This window comes from Tachypleus tridentatus, chromosome 3 (genome assembly GCF_004210375.1).
Source record: "Tachypleus tridentatus isolate NWPU-2018 chromosome 3, ASM421037v1, whole genome shotgun sequence".
In the NCBI taxonomy this organism is placed as follows: domain Eukaryota; kingdom Metazoa; phylum Arthropoda; class Merostomata; order Xiphosura; family Limulidae; genus Tachypleus; species Tachypleus tridentatus.
Window position 1 is genome coordinate 59,974,105 of NC_134827.1, and position 26,104 is coordinate 60,000,208.

Genomic DNA, 26,104 nt, shown 5'->3' on the forward strand with positions numbered 1-26,104 from the left:
TATTAGAAACCAGTTATGCAAGTCATATCATCCTGTGTACCCTCAAGTTAAATTAAGATACGTTTTTTAAGCCTGTATGCAGATTACAGTATTTCTTTAGAAATAAAGATCGAAATTATCTTTAAAATCGATTACTATTTAGGAAAACTAATTCAAAAATAAAACAAAACACGAGTGTAATTATACAAAGCATTTATTTAAACGTCTCGGAATAGTTCCAAATTCAATCTTCAGTAATCAAAATAAACGTAACAATAATTACCTCAGAAATATGATTTGTAATAAAAAATAAGCAAACAAAGTGAATACACAAATTATAACACGCAAAAATGAAAAGTAAGAATAATACAGTTGAACTAAAATGACTTAAATCAAATGGAAACTTTGTATTATTTCGTGACGGAAGAGATTTCTTATTTCTCTTTTATTAGAAGTTCAGTATCATGTGTTTGGCTGTCGAGAGAATTTTAATCTGTTGACTGCCAACTATTTCAGCTGCTACAATGCAACTCTAATGCTTTGTAACTTTTTTCGTGACGCCATTTTGAATCGAAAGTGAAACAATTTGTAAGTAGGTCAAATGCATGTATGGTGCTGACACCAATCGGCTTGGACGAGTTATTTCGTTTACGCCACTGAACAGGTTAAAGTTTGAGAGAAACATCAAATAACCTGTTTTTTTTTTATTGTGTTCGTAGAGGTGAAGTGTGTGTTTTCTTATAACAAAGCCATATCAGGCTATCTGCTGAGCCCACCGAGGGAAATCAAACCCCTTATTTTAGCGTTGTAAATCCATATACTTACCGCTGTATTGGCGGGGGGTTCGTAGAGGTGGAAGGGTTTAAAATATCACCCTAGTTTCTATAGACGTATTCATATGTTCCAATGCTCGCACCTTTAGGAGATGAATAGTTTGGGTCTCTGTATAAAACTAATCCATTTGAAACCATTTTAATTTATTTCCAGTTTTCGCATTCAAACTCTTTACTCACTATTTATTACAAATTATATTTCTGATGTAGTTTCTGTAATATTTACTTTGTACGTACGGATTACTGAAGATGGTAATTTGATGATTTCGAGACGTTCAAATAAATGATACACATTGCTGTCTTATATCTTATATACCATATTTTATAATATGAAAGATAAATATAGATATTCTAAGCGTTATTTAAGTTGTATTGAATTCACCACAAGGTGGTAAACGTCTCGCGTACAAGAATATAAATATTTAAAATCCACGTCATTTCCAAGCATCGAGAATCATGCGCTTAGTAAGTGTAATGAACTTATAGGTAAACAACTTTAAAATTCTGGAAAAGTCCAGCAAGTAAAAGTAACTTCGTATTAGAAGGTCCATTGATCACTAGATCTGATGCTGTGCAGTTTGTTTATTGTTAAACCTTATCTCAAAACTCCTTATTTTTTATCCACTCATTCCAAATAAAGTGTCACGCCAATGTAAGTTGTTTTTCTGTGTTATTTTTTTAAATATATCAGTTTGTTCACCGATCACCTATTGACTAGTACAATAACCTTATTAATACTCACGTTGTCATTAAGACACACGCGCTAACACTTACTAAAGAATTAAACACTTCAAATTAATAAAATAATGATGTTTAATGATTATGAACGTTTCTAAGATATACACTGCTGGCCAAATTCTATAGGCCAATGAACATAAAGAAAAAATATGCACTTTTCGTTGTTAGACTCAACTACTTGTTTAAGCAGAGCTATTTCCGATACAACCAAGAATTCTACGAGCAAACAGATGGTGTAGCCATGGAATCACTACTCTTTCCAATCGTAGTAGAGATTTTCATGGAAGACTTTGAAGAAAGAGTCCTTTCATCCACACCTAGAAAACCAAGTTTCTACGGACGTTATGTCAACGACACCTTTATTATTTGGCCCCACGGTCATGAAAACTTACCAGTCTTTTTAGAACATCTCTGTTCCGTAGACAAAAGAATCCACTTCACTATGGAAATACAGGAACAAAACAGTCTACCCTTCCTTGACATACTCATCAGCAAACAAGCAAGACAGATAACCACAACTGTAAACAGAAAACCCACCCACACGGACAGACACCTACACTTCCAGTCCTATCATCCAACCTTGATAAAACGTGGTATAATACAATGTCTAAACAAGAGAGCAGAAAACATTTGTGATAAGACATCCATCGAAGCAGAACATCAAAAGATCGTAGAGAGTTTTAAACAGAATGGTTACACTTCCTCCTTCATCAAGAACTCCTTGAAGAAGACCACAACAGAAAGAAAAGAGCAGGAAGTTACCACCACCATTTGCTTACCAGACATACAGCATTTCAGTGAAAACCTCAAACGCGTAGCCAAGAAATTAAACGTATAAGTCCGGTGGAAATTTTACAATACTTTAAGGTCCATTCTGGTAAAAAACAAACAGCGACCTACCAAAGTACCTCAAAAACGTCATCTGTGTAATTTCGTGTTCCTGTAACGATACATACATTGGAGAAACAGGAAGAAAACTCGTAACAACAATAAAAGAACATAAAGATAGTACAAGACTCATGAAAACACAAAATTCCGCCATTACAGAGCATGCGTCAACTGGACACAGAATAAACTGGGAGAAAACTAGAACAATCGACATGGACAAATTCTGGAAGACAAGAAAAATCAAAGAATCATTTTGTATTAACACTATTAAACCTTCACTAAACAGAGATTCTGGTTTACAGGTCAGTAATCTACAGGAAATCTCTCCTCAAATTAGAAACAGTGATAATCCAATCAATCACAACACGCTCTCCACATATCACCAGGACTCTAAAAAAGACCGTTAGCACCTACATACGTACTGATTTATCAAATTAACTGTATTGATAAAAGATATCTTTCAAAATACAAAAAGGCCCGGCACGGCCAGGTGGGTTAAGGCGTTTGACTCGTAATCTGAGGGTCGCGGGTTCGAATCTCTATCACACCAAACTAGCTTGTCCTTTCAGCCGTGAGCGCGTTATAATGTGACCTTCAATCCCACTATTCGTTGATAAAAGAGTAGCCTAAAAATTGAATCCCACTATTCGTTGGTAAAAAAGTAGCTCAAGAGTTGGTGATGGGTGGTGATGACTAGTTGCCTTCCCTCTAGTCTTACACTGCTAAATTAGGGACGGCTAGCACAGAGAGCCCTCGACTAGCGTTGCGCGAAATTCAAAAACAATCTAACATTTATTTTGTAGGCAGTCACAGTCGGCTAGTCACTGAGCAAGGAAGACGTGCTGATACACTGCTGACCAAAATCTTAAGGCTAATGAACATAAGAAAAAATATGCATTTTGCATTGTTAGACTCAACCATTTAGTTGAGTAGAGCTTTAAAAGATAAAAATAAGAAAAGGGAAAAAAATTTTAGCATTTAATAGGGAAAATGTGAACACTATGAAATAGTGTTACTTACGTAATGTATTCAATCCACATAAAGTTTCTGCCATGTCTGTTCTTTATACGCTTCCCTTACTTGTGTTTAGCTTGTCTAGATTAACAATTTTTCAAAATTTCTTTTGTATGTTCGGAACAATGGTTTACAACTAAATTCTGTATTATTTTACTTGTAAAATTACCTGGGTATTAAACTCCATTTAGAGATATAGAAATTGAAACCGGTCACTGCATGGTTAAAAGGACTGTTTTACGTTTACGTACAGTGATTGGAAGTAATAATAGTATTATTCATGCTATTGGTTTATTTTGGGTTTAAGTTGTTGTATAAGTAAGGCTTCTTTAATTTTGCGTTTGTTTATGTTTGTTTCTTTATTTAGTATTAGAGTGTTTTCTTTGGTTATGTTGTGTTTATTTGACTTCCAGTGTTCGAAAACGTGTGAAGGTGACTTTTTATGTTCTTTGAATCTGGTTTCCATTTTTCTACTTGTTTCTCCAAAATAGAAGTGGTGGCAGTTATCACATTCGAATCGTCCTGCTCAACGCCGGCAAAATTTTCTTGAGCCAACCACATGAAATCCTCGTTCAGTATCCCTGGGGGTCTTTTAAGAAATTTTGAACAGCAGTTTTGCAACGCCCAATCTCACTAGCAATGGTACACTGAGAGAGACCTTGCTTTTGCAGCTCGACAATTCTGCCACGTTCAAACTCTGTCAGCTTTTTAGCCTTTGTTTTGTTTTTACCCAATGTAAAACAGGAGATGTCAGTGGGAAATGTTCTCAACGCTTTTGCTTGAACATAAATGACTAAATTTCGTTTCGTGTTTACCGAGTAATGCTTCGTTTCAATATGGTCTGAAGCTTTTGACCAGCTAGTATTTAGGCTAATTTCATAGCGTTCACATTTTCCATATTAGATGCTAAAAGAGTTTTTTATTTTTGTTTTCCATTTTCTTATTTTAATCTTTCGAAGCTTTACTCAAATAAGTGGTTTAGTCTAACAACGCAAAATGCATATTTTTTCTTTATGTTCGTTGGCCTTAAGATTTTGGCCAGCAGTGTATCTCTGCCATCATGCTGTTCAAGACGCAAGAATCAACTACACCAGCTATACCGCCGGTATCGCCAGTAATTGTCGACGGTTTACCGTCACACCTTACGCCGCTACAAGTCGCCACGTTCATCGCCCAAGCCAAACCAGGGACAACCATCGAACCTTCCAGAACTCAAATCCTTCGCTGGGGCGGAATTTTCATCCAGCTCGCTACTCCGGCTGATCGAGTTCATCTATGTCAACCATGGAACATTGAAATTAAAGTAAATTGTTCCCCAACTGAAAGTCCTGTCAAACTTTTCTCTGTATTCCTTAGGGGCGTCGACCCAACCATCCAACCAGAAGAAATCAAACAAGTCATAGAATCTCAAATCCAGATCAATACATCGAATTTCCCCCAGACACACTGACATAATTTATGAAGACAGTGACATCGTCGAAGTACAGTGCTGACTGTATTTTACGTAACGGGTGTTACTATTACATATTTCGCTTCAGAGCCGAACGCCCGCATTGCCGTCCCTTTAACTGGTGGTCAAACAAAGTGCCCAGACAACATAGACAATCAACGGACAACTTTTAACAGAAAACTACAGAAATACCGCAGAGTCCAGAACCAGCCACACGAAACAGATTGAGACAACTGAACTTCGACGACGACAACTTCCACTGCTAACAACGTGTCCAGACTTAACAATTTAAGGAAGACAAGTGACAGTTCCTGCCAGACCTCAGTTCCAGTTTCACGGAATACAACCACCAGCCAGACTCATACCATGCACATGACAACTATCGACGCGTCAGTTCAAACAAAGAACCAGACCACAATCACTCAGAAGACACAATTGAAAATTACAAGTAGAAACAAATCATCCCAGACCAATGAAGAATAACTCACTGAAGAAGAAGAACAGCCAGTCGATTCACCACCAAGCTCACGTTTTTCTCCATCGCCACTTGGGCGTCAGGTGTGAACGCAAGTGCAACCTGAAGTTCCCACCAGTTCTACAAGACTGCAGATATCAGTTATCTTTGTTACCAGCCACATGTATACGATTGCAGTAATCCAGTAGTTTTCTTTTTATTCCAGTATGTATTATTAACAACCATGATATTCATCCCAGCTACTTCTGGGCACTGTCTGGGTAGACTTTTTGGCGCCCAGGCCGTGAAAGTGGGTTTTCTCTGGGTACTCCCGTTTCCCACACACACCTAAATTTCTGGCATTGGATCTCTAGATCCAATCAGCCTAGGCAGCATGCTTGCCTGGTCGTGAACGGAGCCGTTTGAATTAATGTTTCGTAATCGTCAGCTGTCAGGCTATTCTGATCACGGGTTCTAGTCTGGTTTACTTTCCTTATGTCCAGCTTATCACGCGTCACTTTCATGCTCTCCGCCTCACTTCTTCATCTTTAACAAGTTAAAACAAAATAAAGATAAACACCCAAGTAAAGCTAAATAATCTTTCACGAGAGGGAACGAAGAGGAACCACAACGTTCCTGTTGGGGAGAGAATTATTCAGGTTTCTCTCTCTTTAAACTAAACCCCTGCCAAGTTTGTTTGCGTTTGCACACACTGACCTGAAGACGAAATGCGGAAAACTTTCGAAACGTCGTCCTCTACAGTTGTGTCTCCATAACAGGCAGTTGCCGTCTATTCTACAAAGTTTCATCATTACAGAACATGTTCATCTAATTAGTCATCATATGAGAATTTACAAGTCAGAGGAAGTAGAAGTTTTTCGTTTGATTATTGTTAACCACGGGCTTTGTGGGCTCTGCCCACTACGTGTATCAAAAGCCGATTTTAAACGTCAAAAGCCTGAAAACTTATCGCTAAGCCACTGGGTAGAGGGAATAAGAGATCTGAAGAATGTTTGTTTGTTTTGAATTTCGCACAAAGCTACACGAGGGCTATCTGCGCTAGCCGTCCCTAATTTAGCAGTGTAAGAATAGAGGGAAAGCAGCTAGTCATCACCACCCATCGCCAACTCTTGGGCTACTCTTTTACCAACGAATAGTGGGTTGACTGTCATTTTATAACGCCACCACGGCTGAAAGGGCGAGCATGTTTGGTGCGACCGGGATTCGAAACCGCGACCCTCGGATTTGTACCTTAACACACTTGGCCATGCCGGGCCATCTAAAGAACAAAATCATGTCTAGTGACGAGGGCAAAGACAGAAGCTAAATCAAAAATTATTTTTAGTCGGTGATATTGGATGTTCCAGATTATACAGAACCAAAACAATTTACGTTTGGGTACAAACAAAGCTGGTTGGAAAAAGTACAGGTACTTATAGACGATCAAATTGATACATGACATGCTGAAAACATTTACGAAAATAACAACCATAAGTGGACCCGGCATGGTCAGGTGGTCAGGGTGCTCGACTCGTAATCGGAGGGTCGGGGACTGGCTACTCGTCAGCAAAACATGCTCGTTTTTTTGCCCTGTGGCGTTGTAATTTTACGATCAATACCACCATTCGTTGGTAAAAGAGTAGCCCAAGAGTTGGCGGTGAGTACTAATGACTAGCTAGCTGTGTTCTCTCTAATCTTTTACTGTTAAGTCAGAGACAAGTGCTGCGTATAAACCTAGTGTAGTTTTGCACGAAACCCAAAAACAAACAGCCACATGTAGTGCTGAATGACATCTTGGAACTCTGTTTATCACGTGATGTCTTTAGAAATTGAAGTTAAAATGTGAGTTCAATGTTAGAGATCATTCATTCAGTTAACCATGAAAATGACTGTTACAACTAACCTAGGTTAACACTTAAACAAAGAAAAACACGTCGTGTTCAATTTTAATCGTTACTCAAACCGCGTATTGTTGCTCTTTGTCATGCTGTACCTCATACGGAAACTGTTGATAACGGAAGACATATTGAAAACTTATGAGTTATGTTGACCTTACTAGATTCTTAAATTGAAATAAAACATAACATATTTTATCCTCGTTTTACAGCATGTTATATTGACGTTTTTATCTTGTCATAGACGTGTTTTTATACAAATGTGCCAACGAGTTAAACAGCAGGTTTTTTTTTACCTCAAATTATTTTATGTCATGTCCGTTGTTTTTCCATTATACACAAAGCGTGAAAACGAAACATGTGAAGATCATTTAGTGGAAGTTAGACAAAAATCGAAATAACATTTTACAGTACTACATTTTAAAGTACTATATTTTACAGTATTACATTTTAAAATACTATATTTTAAAGTACTACATTTTAAAATACTATATTTTACAGTACTACATTTTAAATTACAATATTTTAAAGTACTATATTTTAAAGTTCTACATGTTAAAGTACTATATTTTAAAGTATTATATTTGAAAGTACTATATTTTAAAGCAATACATTTTAAAGTACTATATATTAAAGTTCTACATTTTAAAGTACTATAAGTATGTATTTATAAAGTTAGAAAACAACGCGTACTTAAACAGTTTAAAATTTTATCCATATGCTAATTAAAATTCTGGATTAAATAGAAAAAAAAAACTTTATAATTATTTCTCAAAATACGAATTTAAGTATTTCCATAGAGATACACATAGCGATTATCTTGGTGTTTTTCAATTCCCTGGGGCTTTCTTTCAACAAAAGGTTAAGGTCTCAACTTCTTTGTGTAGTAATGGTAATAGTTTGAATATCTACTTGTAATGCTAATAAAAATCTAAAGACCTGGTGGTAAAAATATTACTAAATCTCAAGCTTCTAATTAGAAAAGGCCTACAAATTTTCTAAGACCAAATTGATGAAAATAATTTTGAACCACCAGCAATATCCTTTAACTTGTAGCTAGAGGCGGTCAGTATCATATGCCAAAGTTCAACCACAGCCTATTAATTTACCTGTTTTGAAGCGTTAAGGTTTATAAGTTTAATTTTTGACGTTTGTTCTATAGAAGTTTTGTAATAACAATTATTGCTGTTTTCGATCCATTAGTTTGAATATGTAATCACTTTTATAATATTATATTTTCTTTAAGACTGAGTTGTATACCTAACAACTGAGTTTCTTTTATATAGAAATGGCCCGGCATGGCCAAGCGTGTTAAGATGATGTGTGACTCGTAATCTGAGGGTTGCGGGTTCGCATCCCGGTCGCGCCAAACATGCTCGCCTTTTCAGCCGTGGGGGCGTTATAATGTTACGGTCAATCCCACTATTCGTTGGTGAAAGAGTAGCCCAAGAGTTGGCGGTGGGCGGTGATGACTAGCTGCCTTCCCTCTAGTCTTACACTGCTAAATTAGGGACGGCTAGCGCAGATAGCCCTCGAGTAGCTTTGTGCGAAATTCAAAAACCACCAACCAACTTATTTTTTGAATGGTATCCAGTCTAAAAATCGTAGTGTTAACATTAATATTAAAATATTTTTTTAAAATCTACTTATTACTTCGATCATAAGTCATAATAAAACGAATGCATTGTTAAGAAAAAATGACATGCAGAATTATTAAACTTAAGGAAGGTAAGATATTTATGTTTACGTGACGTTTTGAGCACGCGCTTCGTATATAGCGATAAACACTCCTGGTGTGTGATAAGAGATACACAGATCTGGAATATATCGAATAATATCATATTACTTGTATAAAGAGTATCTCATACTAAAGAAATCTTTCGCGTCCAATCATGTTTTATATGCTTTTCAACAATATCCAGCAGCATGATTTCCGTTGTAAAAGGCTGTCACGGTTAACGTAGACCAGTACGCCACGACTGCTTTCCATGAGCCATCTTGTATACAAGAACAGTTGTTTGCATGCTAATGTTTTAAAAGTCCTGTCGAAACGAAATCCACGGAAGCTGAATCCTATGTCTTAGTCGGCGTGTCTTTGTATTGAAAAGCACGCATACGTAGTTAATTTTCCAATTGCTTGAATAAATATGTCGTGAAAGTAACTTGCCTTTATGTGGCTAGTGCCGTTTTTTAGACAAATATCATTCCACATTATATAGTGCACTGGTCTGTGACGGCCGTGGGAAGCTTTTGACATTGACCCTTATATTTGTAGATTATGATATATCACAAGACACAACAGTTTGATTTTAAGTTGGTTAGGTATGACTTTTTGCAGGTCATGGATACCCCAAATTGATCCATATTCCATTGTTTTCCAATACCTCGTCTGAAGAAATCGTAATGACCTGGGCGTATAAACAGCTTGTGTTAGAAAGTGATCTTACAATATCCATCCCAACAGATCTCGGTGACATCAAACTAATAACTCAATGTCGAAGAAAGTTTGGATGTAGTTCTAATACATTCCGTTCCACTTCGACTTTATGTTAACTATGGTTGTCACGTGATTTGCCGATAACGTATTTAATGTGTCTGTAGAAAGCTCATTAAACTTGAACTGAGATTAAATGGCAGATATTATACTTAAAATTTAAATCTAAAAAAGCTGACTAAAATGAATCTGGTTTATATAAAGAGTTATTCATGTAGGTATGATGTAGTTCATTGTGTTTCACAGCTGAGACATAACGACTGATTTTAATCGTGACTGTAACATCAGCTAATTAATAACATCTTAATAATTTACACTTTCTACAGCAGTAATAGCTTACAGTGTAAAACGCCGCGTTGTTGCAAAATGTGATGAGTAAAAATATTAAGTTAAAACGAAAACTAAAAACAAAGCGACGTTTGTTCCTGTAAAGTGATACTAAAACCATTTATATTCTTAAGAATAATTTTAAACGTGAAATACTTTGTTTTCTTATAACAAAGTGTTAACATATAAAAACAATCGAGTGTAACTTTTTTTTTTTACCACTGACGTATCGTCGTATAGTTCTGCTATAACACGAACCGAAAAATTTACCAATGAATTAGTTTTGTTACTAGTTTGTTTCTACCCGGAAGGAACATATGCTCTGAAATTATCCAAGTAATATTGTTAGTTCCTATACTACAAACAAACAAATGTTTTAAACAGTAGGTAATGCTAAAACAGTATTTGTATTTATGGCACAACTACCATGGTTATCTATCGCCTTCCTTAACTCTAATTAACAATCAGAGGGATGGCAGACAGACAGCAGCATCATACTATCAGACATCCATGCTATGGATTGACAGTCACTATTATTCTGTAGCTTCACACGTACTCGAACCCAGCACGCTAGCTGGAAATTTCAGAGTTTTACAGAGTGGAAAAACCCTACTTTTGATAGATATAATACAAGTTGAACTTCATAAAACCTGTCAGTCAAAAAACTGATGGATTCTAGTAGGATATGTAGTTCGTGTCATAAATTACAAACGCGTGCTAATAAACGGAACATACTGAAAATTTGTTTTTTATGTATCATGATTTCTATTTGAGCAGTGTTTATCTTTGCTCTAAACACTTTATACGAGCAGACTACGAGATTATGAAAACGAGATTCCACAGGCTACATATATATTACAGAATTCGAAATTCTCGGATGTTCAATAAATCTAACTACAACTGCTGGGTAATTTGAACACTTAATTATAGGGAAGAGAACATTCCAAGTGAAAGAATCATATAAGAAGAGCGTTATTCGCTCTGCTGATAACAAAGATCTACTCGAATTAATCTCAGGTTTTCCCCAGTAGTAGAATATACTTTGTGTTATTATGCTGTCCTTCATAAATAAAATTAATTTATGATTGAAATAATTCTTAAAGGTGTAATATAAATAAGTCTAAACAATCACATGCTACAAGAAATTCTAATAAGTTCACCCATTTATTTTGCTTCGTGTGTCAAAATACTGCACTTTTCATACTCATTGTGTAAATTTTGTGAAAAACAGAACAGACAAACTATTGTTTTACCAAATATAGACGTATTAGATTTTTGGCCTATAGCATTTACATCAGTTCATGTTTAGTCTAAAATTTTATTATATTATAATGATACGTGTATTACCAGTTTTGGTATATACCAGCTCAATAAATCTCGTTAAGAGAGACGTGATCGAATGCGGGCCTTTTATAGGGTTTTACATGTTCACCGTTAGTGAAGCAAACCAGTTTCTAACAATACTCGTTTCTAGACCTTTGACAACATATATGATTCAGATTATATAAAGATATATGTACAACCTGTAAATTACGTTTACTCTCGAGCGTTTTCTCAGTAAATCTAAAAAAAAAATTCGCAAAAAATATGTTTGATAAATTTATCATAAAAAACAAAGCTAGTCCAGAATGGTACATCTTCAATGTCAACTTTTTGAATCTAATGAGAATTGTTGTATTACAGTGCTTACAACTAATTGTGTTTACAGCTAATTACCTTACCTTGTGAATAAATAATCTTTTATTTTTTACACAATTTTTAATTTTTTTTTAGAGTGATGTATATAACTCACGTAATTTTATAAAAATTTATATGGAATGGATATAGTCGTTTATTAATTACATGACCGTCACTCAGCGGTGAACTTAAAGACTTATAACATTAAAACGTTCAGTGTTCAATATATACGACAGGAACAACACAAATAGTTCATTGTACAACTTTATGTTTAAAACAAGAAAGAAATTACCTTTTAAATTTTATCGCTCTCTGGAGGAGTTTTATAGAACATTTAACGGTATATGTCTTACACATATATACCGAAGATATATTGTATTATAATACTTCTATGGGGTGTGTTTACTTTTATCTAACATAATTTTCGAACGACAAGAATCGTATAGTAATCAATTTTTCAACTGTAAAAGAACTTCAGAAACGTGTTGAAAAATGTTATCATAACACTATACGAAGTTGTTTGTTGTTTTCCACGTTTGTAGCTCCGGATAGTATCAGTAAGACTGCACATCTACTGGTCTTATTAGAATTGAAATCCCACTTCATACAATGGAGTGTAGCCAAACCGAGATATTGTTTACTTTACCGTGTACTTTTGGTTGATACTGAGCATAAATCACGCAAAGCGCTTTTTTTATGGTGTGCTCAGTACGAGTATCGAAACTCAAATTTCAGATTTGACACGGAGACACCGGATGATTTATTTTGTTGCATTAATTATATTCACGAGCTTTTTATTGTTTCTCTTACGTATGTATTTATTACTAGGTAAACATTGATTTTCAGTGTTACATTGCGAATCTGATAGTGGTAAATTATTTTGTTTTTTGTAAATATTCAACTTAGACGTCATAATTAGACAGTCAATCTTTCACATGTAACTATTTAAATGTCAGCATATTAATATTTTTAAAATTAATATTATTATTTTAATACTTCAGTGATGATACTTGAGGTTTGTTTATTTTGAATTTCGCGCAAAGCTACACGAGGGCTATCTGCGCTAGCCGTCCCTAATTTAGCAGTGTAAGACTAGAGAAAAGGTGGCTAGTCATCACCACCCACCGCCAACTCTTGGGCTACTATTTTACCAACGAATAGTGAGATTGACCGTCCATTATAATGCCCCACGGCTGAAAGGGCGAGCATGTTTGATGTGACCGGGATTCGAACCCGCAACCCTCGGATTCGTACCTTAACACACTTGGCCATGCCGGGCCCGATGATATTTGAGAAAGAAGTTTCATAAACACGTGTATAGAGTGACGTTTTTAACATGTAAATACATAGCACAGCATTTTAGTAACAATAAAATAAATCAAACGCTTTTTTCTATATAGTTGGGAACAATTTTAACCCACATAAACATAAAAAGTACGTACACAAACACGTTAAAACAATCGGTTTGAAGCTGTTACATTAAAAATCATTAATAAATGAAACAGAATAAAGTTTAAACAGAAAGTTTAATAAAGTATTGCAAAAATTTGGAAATGTTCTAAGTTAAACGTGTTTTAGCTACAAATTATATCGTATTATATTCATTGAAGATACACATATTTTTATTATGTAATTATTGTATTAGTCTATTGGTATAATTATGTTACACTTTATAGATTTATATTGTGTTTTAAAGCACAGTTTTTTACAACCATATTATTAACACTTTTTTCTCATGTAGTTTAGCTGGTTGTTTACTTATATTCTGCATGGTTTAATGATATTTTATACATTATAAACGTTACGAACATTGCGATATGCAATGGAACAGAAATGATCTACGAAGATACTTACTTGTTCTGGTGGCAAATAAACTGGAAAATAGTTGTATAAACATGAAAAGGAAATCCACTTGTTGTGACATAATAATCGTTAGTTTGGTTGTAAGCGATCAGTTACATCACTGATTCATTCACCAACGACATATTACCAAGTGTTCGTTAGAAGAAAACATAAACTGAAAGTCTTTCGATTGTTCTTTAACTTGATTTTCCTTAAAAGCCAAGAGAAAATCTTAACCACAGAACGTGTGCCCGCTGCGACCACTGGCTCCAAGTAAAGTAAGCAGAAGATATGGATGGAAGGAGTTTCATTTGAAAATGATCGTTTGCTGGCAGTCTGGCGAAATGCCAATAGATGCAACCAGGGCGACACCTATGAAAATTCTTAAGAAAGCTCAGAGATTGTGTCATTGCTTAAGATTCGTGCGACATGGCTCAGATACTTATCATATATATATCACTGTGTATGAAATTGTTTTTAATGTATTTTTATTGTTTTATTTTTGTCAAATCTTCAATAAACTGACTATTGTAATGACAATACGTCAATTCACGTTTTCATTGTCTTTCAACACAGGCTAAATAATTTGGAGATTGGACAGTTTGTTTAGACAGGCGATAAGTGAACAAAGAACAGGGGTAATTGCCTTAGACTTAGTAAATATTTGTGTTTTTATACTGTAACATATATATACCTCATATATAGATTTGTAAGATATCACACTGTTAATTTTTATTAACGATTTTAATTTTAATTACATAAAGGGCATGAACATAGAGATTTGTGTTAATAATAGCTGTACATAAAGGGCATGAACATAGAGATGTGTGTTAATAATAGCTGTACATAAAGGGCATGAACATAGAGATTAGTGTTAATAATAGCTGTACATATTGGTTTGTAACATAAAATTTCTACTTAACATTATATATAATTTTGTAACACAATGAATAATAGTTGTGTTTTGTGGTGTGTAACATAAAAATGTGCATAGCAGAATTTTAAATAGATTTTTTTTACATTAAAGACGACCTTAATTTCTTTGAAAAAGATTCAAAATAGTAAAATTACGGAGGTCTAAAAATGTTATTTGAGCCATTACAATTTATATAAAGAAGTACACTCTTTCCTAACCTTTAATGTAAAACACATTGTCCTCAGACATTCTACGCTTTGTGATATATATGCTCATTTTAGTTTCAGATGACCGTGTGAACTTATAGATTCAGTAAGATTGAATATATTCCACTCACGTGAGCTAATTACACAGGAAATATGATTCGAGTAAATGCTCGTGTTTAAATTACTCTTAACGAGTATGTTTCATACCTTTTAGTAGTCACATTACACAGTTAGGGGAAAATAAGAATTATAGAGCCATTACTATTGAAACCATATAGTCACTGTTAAGACGATATCTATATGCTAGCTTCTGTGCTCGAATAACAAAATTTCTAATTACTACGTGTTGGACGTGTTCAAATTAATCAACGTTCACAGTGTTGGTTCAACGTTTAACAGACAAGTATGCAGTTGTAAGGACTTGAATTACGTCTAGTGTTTCTCACTTATATAAAGTACAGCTACAGTAAATACACTATTACTAGCTTCTGACTTATAGAAAGTACAGATTCAGTAAATACACTATTACTACTTTCTGACTTATAGAAAGTACAAATTCAGTAAATACACTATTACTAGCTTCTGACTTATAGAAAGTACAGATTCAGTAAATACACTATTACTAGCTTCTGACGTATAGAAAGTACAGATTCAGTAAATACACTATTACTAGCTTCTGACTTATAGAAAGTACAGATTCAGTAAATACACTATTACTACTTTCTGACTTATAGAAAGTACAAATTCAGTAAATAAACTATTACTAGCTTCTGACTTATAGAAAGTACAGATTCAGTAAATACACTATTACTAGCTTCTGACTTATAGAAAGTACAGATTCAGTAAATACACTATTACTAGCTTCTGACTTATAGAAAGTACAGATTCAGTAAATACACTTTTACTAGCTTCTGACTTATAGAAAGTACAGATTCAGTAAATACACTATTACTAGCTTCTGACTTATAGAAAGTACAGATTCAGTAAATACACTATTACTAGCTTCTGACTTATAGAAAGTACAGATTCAGTAAATACACTATTACTAGCTTCTGACTTATAGAAAGTACAGATTCAGTAAATACACTATTACTAGCTTCTGACTTATAGAAAGTACAGATTCAGTAAATACACTATTACTAGCTTCTGACTTATAGAAAGTACAGATTCAGTAAATACACTATTACTAGCTTCTGACTTATAGAAAGTACAGATTCAGTAAATACACTATATTACTAGCTTCTGACTTATAGAAAGTACAGATTCAGTAAATACACTATTACTAATTTCTGACTTATAGAAAGTACAGCTATAGTAATTACACTATTACTAGCTTCTAACTTATAGAAAATACAAATACATTAAATACACTAGTACCTGCTTTTTAAATAATTATATTTCTTCAACAGTGTACAGAACATCGTTGTTCACATTCAAATATCCAATGGAAGAACATATCAGGTGATAATGTTTCATTTGTCAGTAACAAAAAGTTTCACCTCGCAGGTTTTGTAAGTTTATTTTGAAGTTTTGGGCTTCCTGTTCTCTGCCCACCTCGTGTATGGAAAGTCGATACGATGCGTTGTAAGTCTACAGAGGTACCACTGTACCACTCAGGTGAGTGGGAGAGCTGAATCTATTAACGTATATAAAAATAAATACCACGAGGATTTGTATCTGTGATGATATGCTACAATCTCAAGTAGACATTTTATTGGGAAAAGCTAGGGACGACATTCTATTGAGATCTTATAACAGCTCTTAATCCGATTATTAATCGTTAAAGTTCGGCTTCGTCTCTTCTCCTTATATATTTGTCATTATAATACATATTATTATTATATATATATATTATTATTATATATTATATATATTATCATTATCACATATATTATTATGTATTATATATTTGTTATTATAATTATTATAATAATTTATTTCGCTTGTTTATAGGTTTCGTAAAGCATACTTGATAATGAATTTCTAAGAACCGAAGTTGTTTCATTTTTTAACGTGATTGTAGGAGTAGGTTAGAAAATGTACCCTATACAAAAGGAAGAAAATATACATTATCACCTAATTCAGTTATGTATGGTGTTATTTGTACTTTAAGGGTTTAGTTGTTTTACTTTGGTTAGGGGCTTTAGAATTTTACTCTGTTTTTCGCTAGTTTTATGAAAATTAAAATATTTTGATCAATCCAAATGGCAACTCTGTTTAGGTTTAATTGTGAAATAAGGGGTTCTTATTTCATTTTGTATGTACTTATATACGTACATACATAATTCGATTCCACTGATTTAAATGCATGCGTTCAAAACTTCAAGACTTACGAACAACATATTTATTGAACAGACTTTAAGCAATACATTTAAGGCACGTTTTATTAGATTTTAAGATAATTGAGCAACAATTATATCTCAACATAATAATAGCTTTAGTTCAGACGTTGCAAATATGGCGTGTGGTTTGAATTTATTCGATTTATTTTAAAGTCTAATTTTATACAAATTTTCAATCCACGTCTCAACAGAGAAAACCAGTCACAGTTTTTAAAGAATCTAATTAAATGATTTTCTAAAAGTCTTCAATTCCACAAATAATTACTTCATTTACTTTTTCACAAAACTCCGTTTATTTTGTTAATATGATTAATCAACATAATAATGGGTTAACTCAGTGTAGTGCTCAAGAAGTTTTTGGAATAAGTCTACTATCAACTGAATAATCTTATAGAATAGAATTTCAGTTTATAGCCCTCACTCTTTCATTTATTGTTATTTAATAGTTGTTTATTAATTTTTGAAAGTTGTAGAAATAATTAGAAGCCTGTATTCTGTGAACTTGTGTCAACGGGCTTACAAAACCTGCGCGTTGAACAATGTACATACCTTCCTAATCTCAGTAAAAATTATCCAAACCTGATGGAGGATTGGTATAGCTGTTTACGGTAAGTTATTGTATTAACAAAGTAAGTTAGTTTATAAGATATTGTAAGACATTTCTTAAGTTCATTTAAACTTCAATCCATTACAAAAACGACTATGATATTGAATTCAGAGGTGAGTGCTAAGTTTGCCGACTTAGAAAGTTAAAATATGAGGTTCGATTCTAAGTCATAGACACAGAGCAGATAGCCTAATGTGTAAACCTGAATTTAAAAGCATTAGATGAGTGTTATTCATCTGAATACAGTAGTTTCATGAGACAATACTGACTTGTGTTATTTATCTGAATACAGTAGTTTCATCAGACAATATTGACTTGTGTTATTCATCTGAATACAGAAGTTTCATGAGACAATACTGACTTGTGTTACTCATCTGAATACAGTAATTTCATCAGACAATATTGACTTCTGTTATTCATCTGAATACAGTAATTTCATCAGACAATATTGATGTATTCGTAATGACGAGAAAATCAACTTGTAGAGAAAAATATGTATGTAAAAACGGCTGGTATGGGTCGAGAAAGCACTATGTACAACGATGACCGAAGAAGGTCGAAACATTGTTCGCTCTTCTGCATAATGCTTTCTCTACCCATACCAGCCATTTTTACATATATAATACTGACGTGTGTTATTTATACGAATACAGTAGTTTTATCAGACAATATTGACATGTGTTATTCATCTGAATACTGTAGTTTCATCAGACAATATTGACTTGTGTTATTTATCTGAATACAGTAGTTTCATCAGACAATATTGACTTGTGTTATTTATCTGAATACAGAAGTTTCATGAGACAATACTGACTTGTGTTATTCATCTGAATACAGTAATCTCATCAGACAATATTGACTTGTGTTATTCATCTGAATACAGAAGTTTCATGAGACAATACTGATTTGTGTTATTCATCTGAATACAGTAATTTCATCAGACAATATTGACTTGTGTTATTCATCTGAATACAGTAATTTCATCAGACAATATTGATGTATTCGTAATGACGAGAAAATCAACTTGTAGAGAAAAATATGTATGTAAAAACGGCTGGTATGGGTCGAGAAAGCACTATGTACAACGATGACCGAAGAAGGTCGAAACATTGTTCGCTCTTCTGCATAATGCTTTCTCTACCCAAAACAGCCATTTTTACATATATAATACTGGCGTGTGTTATTTATACGAATACAGTAGTTTTATCAGACAATATTGACATGTGTTATTCATCTGAATACAGTAATTTCATCAGACATTTGTCCTGTTAGATCTTAGGGAAGGATTTTGTATAGCGTAGCAAAGTTTATTATCTCAGAAGTTCTCCTTTAATATAATGACTAAACATGACACGTGTGACTGAAATTTATTAACTTTTATGAACAATTATTTTTCACGCAGCAGAGGAAGATAAAAACCCATTAAAATAGCTTTTTGTTTCTCGAATCGTTTAGAATTTGAAAGTTCCACATTGTTACCATTCTTCATATAGTTATTGTTTTGTATGTTAATACGAAGTTTATCACTTGAAAAGAAGAAGCTAATGATATATCTAAACACGTGTTATATTTACCAGTCAGATTTGAAGTGTATTGAAAAAATTTACGATAAAATGAACCGGATTTTCAAGTCATCTAAGTTTGGTTCGTTTAAAATGCTTCTCGCTAGTACAACGGTAAGACTACGGATTTACAACGCTAAAATTATGGGTTCGATTCTCCTCGGTGGGCTCAGCAAATAGTTCGATGCGACTCATCTAAAATTCACTTATATTTACTTCATTATCAAAAACAGTAGTTTAAAGAGTTGATTTTACTTTATCAGTAAAAACAGTCGCTTCAAGAATTAACTTATTTTAAACAACTTTATTACACTTGTTCCATTATTCTTCGTTAAAAGAATGTGTATACACATTTCAACATTAAAAACACGTCATTTCTAGATACTTTAATGTACTTCGCACAAACATATAAATGGAAAGTCAAAAATATTGTTTTAATTATTAATATTAGGTTCTGCTCAGAGAAAAAGAACCAACACTTGTTATATATGTAATTATATTTGTTTTTACACGTATTTACTCTGGAATACTGTTTCATCATTCGGGTATCATTGCTACAAATGATAATTTCGATAGAAGCCCAATAATAGGTCAAGAGGTCCACGGAGTTGAGGTGATTTAGATATATCATTAATTCACATGTGAACATAATGATGCAAAGCAATTTTTATAATATATAATATTATTGCCCATGGTTTTAATGAAAGTAATTCAACGGAAAATATTAACATTTAACATTAGTTGAAAGCTTGAAGTACTGTCATATGTTTAATGTTCATTGAACGATTTTACATCATTGTAGCCATGTACAAACAGAACTTTCCACAGTCTCGTCACGTTCCACTGACTCGTCACGTTCTGTGACCAATAAAAATCCATTAGTAGGCTCCGACCGTGTAACGTTAGAAATCTCAGATGAGTTACTACGTCATATGTTTAGAGCCCACCTATCAATGAGCTATTCGCAGGAAACGTTCAGGTTTCAGGAATTGCACAATGTTACATCACGCAACTTCTAAGAGCAACCTATACATTATGGATGATATTAAAGTCTCGCAAGCGTCCTGGCAATTAATCCCCTTATTTGATAATGAGGATTCCAAATAGACCCAACATTATCATTAATTAGATTGAATTCAGGGCACATTTTGCCAGGATTACACAATGGGGCGTGAAATGTGATCGTTATAGTACGTGACATTATTGGTTCCATTCATCCAGTCCGGCATATGTGTCACGTTTCTGTATCAAACTGGTTTCACATTCTCACCCAAATTATCACACTCCTGTTGTCTGGGAGCTGGTGAAGGTAGACTTATGTGTACAAAAATATTATCCAACCAGGCTTTTTAATTCATCTAATGTAGTAATGGTAGCATTGCAGTAGAAATGCTTTGGCAAGCACTGATTCTAATAAAGTCTATTGCTAACCGTCTGCATATCAATACGGTTGTGGTTGCGGAAGTCTTGTCCAATGTATTTTTAGGGCAAACTAAATTCAACAGGTAGCGTCTCTTTGTGTTGTTGTTGTTAAGTGCTTGTGTTCCTTTAGGGACTAGATAACAGTGTCATTGTGATGACACTGTTTGAGGTACCATTTGAGGTACGCGATTCTATATTCTACCAATGATATTTGTAGTGAAATTGTAACAACCAGCTGACACTGTACGGGTTAAACTGTTCTAATTGCTCTATAAAATAAGTGATCTGTAGTGGAAAAGCGGAATGTCTTCGGATATACAATGGACTATCCGTGCTCGTCCTAACAAATGTATCGAAACCAGATTTCTCTGGGGGCGGTAAGTAGAACTGATTATGAGGTATAAAAGGATTTATGAGAATATTAAAGTTAGTCCTCAGCCATTATAATTCAACTTATATTAATTTGAAGTTAGTCCTAAGCCATTATAATTCAAGTTATATTAATTTGAAGTTAGTCCTCAGCCATTATAATTCAACTTATATTAATTTGAAGTTAGTCCTCAGCCATTATAATTCAAGTTATATTAATTTGAAGTTAGTCCTCAGCCATTATAATTCAACTTATATTAATTTGAAGTTAGTCCTCAGCCATTATAGTTCAACATATTAATTTGAAGTTAGTCCTCAGCCATTATAATTCAACATATATTAATTTGAAGTTAGTGCTCAGCCATTATAATTCAACTTATATTAATTTGAAGTTAGTCCTCAGCCATTATAATTCAACTTATAATAATTTGAAGTTAGTCCTCAGCCATTATAATTCAACATATTAATTTGAAGTTAGTCCTCAGCCATTATAATTCAACATATTAATTTGAAGTTAATCCTCAGCCATTATATTTCAACTTATTAATTTGAGGTTAGTCCTCAGCCATTATAATTGAACTTATATTAATTTGAAGTTAGTCCTCAGCCATTATAATTCAACATATTAATTTGAAGTTAGTTCTCAGCCATTATATTTCAACATATTAATTTGAAGTTAGTCCTCAGCCATTATAATTCAACTTATATTAATTTGAAGTTAGTCCTCAGCCATTATAATTCAAGTTATATTAATTTGAGGTTAGTCCTCAGCCATTATAATTCAACTTATATTAATTTGAAGTTAGTCCTCAGCCATTATAGTTCAACATATTAATTTGAAGTTAGTCCTCAGCCATTATAATTCAACATATATTAATTTGAAGTTAGTCCTCAGCCATTATAATTCAACATATTAATTTGAAGTTAATCCTCAGCCATTATATTTCAACTTATTAATTTGAGGTTAGTCCTCAGCCATTATAATTGAACTTATATTAATTTGAAGTTAGTCCTCAGCCATTATAATTCAACTTATATTAATTTGAAGTTAGTCCTCAGCCATTATAATTCAACTTATATTAATTTGAAGTTAGTCCTCAGCAATTATAATTCAACATATTAATTTGAAGTTAGTCCTCAGCCATTATAATTCAACATATTAATTTGAAGTTAGTCCTCAGCCATTATAATTCAACATATTAATTTGAAGTTAGTTCTCAGCCATTATATTTCAACATATTAATTTGAAGTTAGTCCTCAGCCATTATAATTCAAGTTATATTAATTTGAAGTTAGTCCTCAGCCATTATAATTCAAGTTATATTAATTTGAAGTTAGTCCTCAGCCATTATAATTCAACTTATATTAATTTGAAGTTAGTCCTCAGCCATTATAGTTCAACATATTAATTTGAAGTTAGTCCTCAGCCATTATAATTCAACATATATTAATTTGAAGTTAGTCCTCAGCCATTATAATTCAACTTATATTAATTTGAAGTTAGTCCTCAGCCATTATAATTCAACTTATAATAATTTGAAGTTAGTCCTCAGCCATTATAATTCAACATATTAATTTGAAGTTAGTCCTCAGCCATTATAATTCAACATATTAATTTGAAGTTAATCCTCAGCCATTATATTTCAACTTATTAATTTGAGGTTAGTCCTCAGCCATTATAATTGAACTTATATTAATTTGAAGTTAGTCCTCAGCCATTATAATTCAACTTATATTAATTTGAAGTTAGTCCTCAGCCATTATAATTCAACATATATTAATTTGAAGTTAGTCCTCAGCCATTATAATACAACTTATATTAATTTGAAGTTAGTCCTCAGCCATTATAATTCAACTTATAATAATTTGAAGTTAGTCCTCAGCCATTATAATTCAACATATTAATTTGAAGTTAGTCCTCAGCCATTATAATTCAACATATTAATTTGAAGTTAATCCTCAGCCATTATATTTCAACTTATTAATTTGAGGTTAGTCCTCAGCCATTATAATTGAACTTATATTAATTTGAAGTTAGTCCTCAGCCATTATAATTCAACTTATATTAATTTGAAGTTAGTCCTCAGCCATTATAATTCAACTTATATTAATTTGAAGTTAGTCCTCAGCAATTATAATTCAACATATTAATTTGAAGTTAGTCCTCAGCCATTATAATTCAACATATTAATTTGAAGTTAGTCCTCAGCCATTATAATTCAACATATTAATTTGAAGTTAGTTCTCAGCCATTATATTTCAACATATTAATTTGAAGTTAGTCCTCAGCCATTATAATTCAAGTTATATTAATTTGAAGTTAGTCCTCAGCCATTATAATTCAAGTTATATTAATTTGAAGTTAGTCCTCAGCCATTATAATTCAACTTATATTAATTTGAAGTTAGTCCTCAGCCATTATAGTTCAACATATTAATTTGAAGTTAGTCCTCAGCCATTATAATTCAACATATATTAATTTGAAGTTAGTCCTCAGCCATTATAATTCAACTTATATTAATTTGAAGTTAGTCCTCAGCCATTATAATTCAACTTATAATAATTTGAAGTTAGTCCTCAGCCATTATAATTCAACATATTAATTTGAAGTTAGTCCTCAGCCATTATAATTCAACATATTAATTTGAAGTTAATCCTCAGCCATTATATTTCAACTTATTAATTTGAGGTTAGTCCTCAGCCATTATAATTGAACTTATATTAATTTGAAGTTAGTCCTCAGCCATTATAATTCAACTTATATTAATTTGAAGTTAGTCCTCAGCCATTATAATTCAACATATATTAATTTGAAGTTAGTCCTCAGCCATTATAATACAACTTATATTAATTTGAAGTTAGTCCTCAGCCATTATAATTCAACTTATAATAATTTGAAGTTAGTCCTCAGCCATTATAATTCAACATATTAATTTGAAGTTAGTCCTCAGCCATTATAATTCAACATATTAATTTGAAGTTAATCCTCAGCCATTATATTTCAACTTATTAATTTGAGGTTAGTCCTCAGCCATTATAATTGAACTTATATTAATTTGAAGTTAGTCCTCAGCCATTATAATTCAACTTATATTAATTTGAAGTTAGTCCTCAGCCATTATAATTCAACTTATATTAATTTGAAGTTAGTCCTCAGCAATTATAATTCAACATATTAATTTGAAGTTAGTCCTCAGCCATTATAATTCAACATATTAATTTGAAGTTAGTCCTCAGCCATTATAATTCAACATATTAATTTGAAGTTAGTTCTCAGCCATTATATTTCAACATATTAATTTGAAGTTAGTCCTCAGCCATTATAATTCAACATATTAATTTGAAGTTAGTCCTCAGCCATTATATTTCAACATATTAATATGAAGTTAGTCCTCAGCCGTTATAATTCAACATATTAATTTGAAGCTAGTCGTCAGCCACTATAATTCAACTTATATTAATTTGAAGTTAGTCCTCAGCCATTATAATTCAGCTTATATTAATATGAAGTTAGTTCTCAGCCATTATAATTCATCTTACATTCTTCACCTAACCTTACAAGTCTGTTATTATAGATAATTTCCTCGAATGATGGTTTGTTTTCAGTGCAATACTACACGATGGACTATCTGTGCTAATGAAATTAAAATCCCAAGTTTTTAGCAATTGAAATCCGTAGTCTTACTGTTGACGCACAGAGGGACGACCAACAGCGGAAGCATCTGTTCCAAAATGCGTGGGATCATCCCAAAATATCTACATCTTTTGTTTGGAAACAGTCATAAATTATCTCTGCTTTATATCCGGAATTGTTAATGGAACATTGTAATTTAGGAAGTGTTTAGAAAGCTTAAGAACTTTAGAGAAACGTTTAACACCTGATTTTTACTTTTGATAGAGCTATTCACAGCCATGTCTTCAGCGAATTGTTTATTGGCAATTGAATTAATGGTCCTACAGATAAATTAATTGTTATGCGAGTTTCCTTACTCATACAGATTGGCAATATATCCTTAATATTGCTTTGCTAAGTACAACAGCGCCAAGTATTCATTAAGTATACCAACTTCTCCAAAGTACTAGTATTTGTAGAAAGAACACAAGACAACCACGGCGGATGGATATGCTTACCACTTTACCTTATTACACACAATAAGAATATTTTGAAGCTATGAAATGAACTCCCTTCGGTAAGAACGCTTTTACTTTATCGAAGTCAAGTTTACTGACACATTTCATAAATCTCACACAGTAGGTAAAGATTAATAGTTTGTATTTCAATACTTGTAACCAAAACTGGCTTATAATAAACTAAAATCGTAAACTATCAATGAACGAAACACGAGACACGAACGAAAAAGTAGACACAGAGCATATCATAGCTAGATTAAAATGTTTGTATTCTATTTTAGTATTTATGAAATTTATCACTTCAGGTCCTTTCGAAGTCCAAGCACTATAGCTCGGCTCTGTGAAAATATTACGTTATATACACGTCATGAATTTATGTCTCTAGCCATAGAATTATAGAGTGGATTTGGTACGGTTTAACAATATATATAACGCGCCCATAAAAGTTTGTGGTGATTTCAAAATTCGCTTTGAAAATGGAACGATTTTAATAAAGTTAGTTATAGCTGTGTATTCAAAATAACAAATCCAACAAATGTCGTAGAAAAGAAAACAGTTAGGAAAAATAATGAGTGTGTTACGTAGATTTCTTTCTTTGGATAATGATGTATGTTTTTCTTAGACATACGAAGTTTTAGAAAGTCTATTAACTTGATGGAAATACAGCACACTATGTGACGTCACAAAATATCATTGAAATATTTGATTTTATGCAATATGTTAATAAGATATAGAGAGATATAAATGTAAAAACGTCTGGTGTGGGTAGAGAAAGCACTATGTTGAGGAGCGAACAACGTTTCGACTTTTCTTCGGTCTTTGTCAGGTTCACAAAGAAAGAAAGAAGTAACTGACCGATAGCTGACCACATGTTTGAAGGAGGTTGTGTAACTTAGTCTAGGAATGTAGAGGGCATGCTTAGATGTTTGATTATATTTATTAATATAGGTAAAGGTGT

The 26,104-nt window shown here is 33.0% G+C and overlaps 1 protein-coding gene across 1 annotated transcript in view; it reads right to left on the reverse strand.

Annotated features, from left to right (window-relative positions):
- Positions 1–13,854, reverse strand: part of LOC143246081 (neural cell adhesion molecule 1-like) — a 182,746-nt gene extending 168,892 nt beyond the window's left edge. The window contains exon 1 of the mRNA XM_076492297.1: positions 13,604–13,854. Within this exon, the coding sequence (XP_076348412.1) occupies positions 13,604–13,673 (70 nt within the window). The 5' untranslated portion in view covers positions 13,674–13,854. The remainder of the gene's footprint in view (positions 1–13,603) is intronic.
- Positions 13,855–26,104: the final 12,250 nt, after the last annotated feature.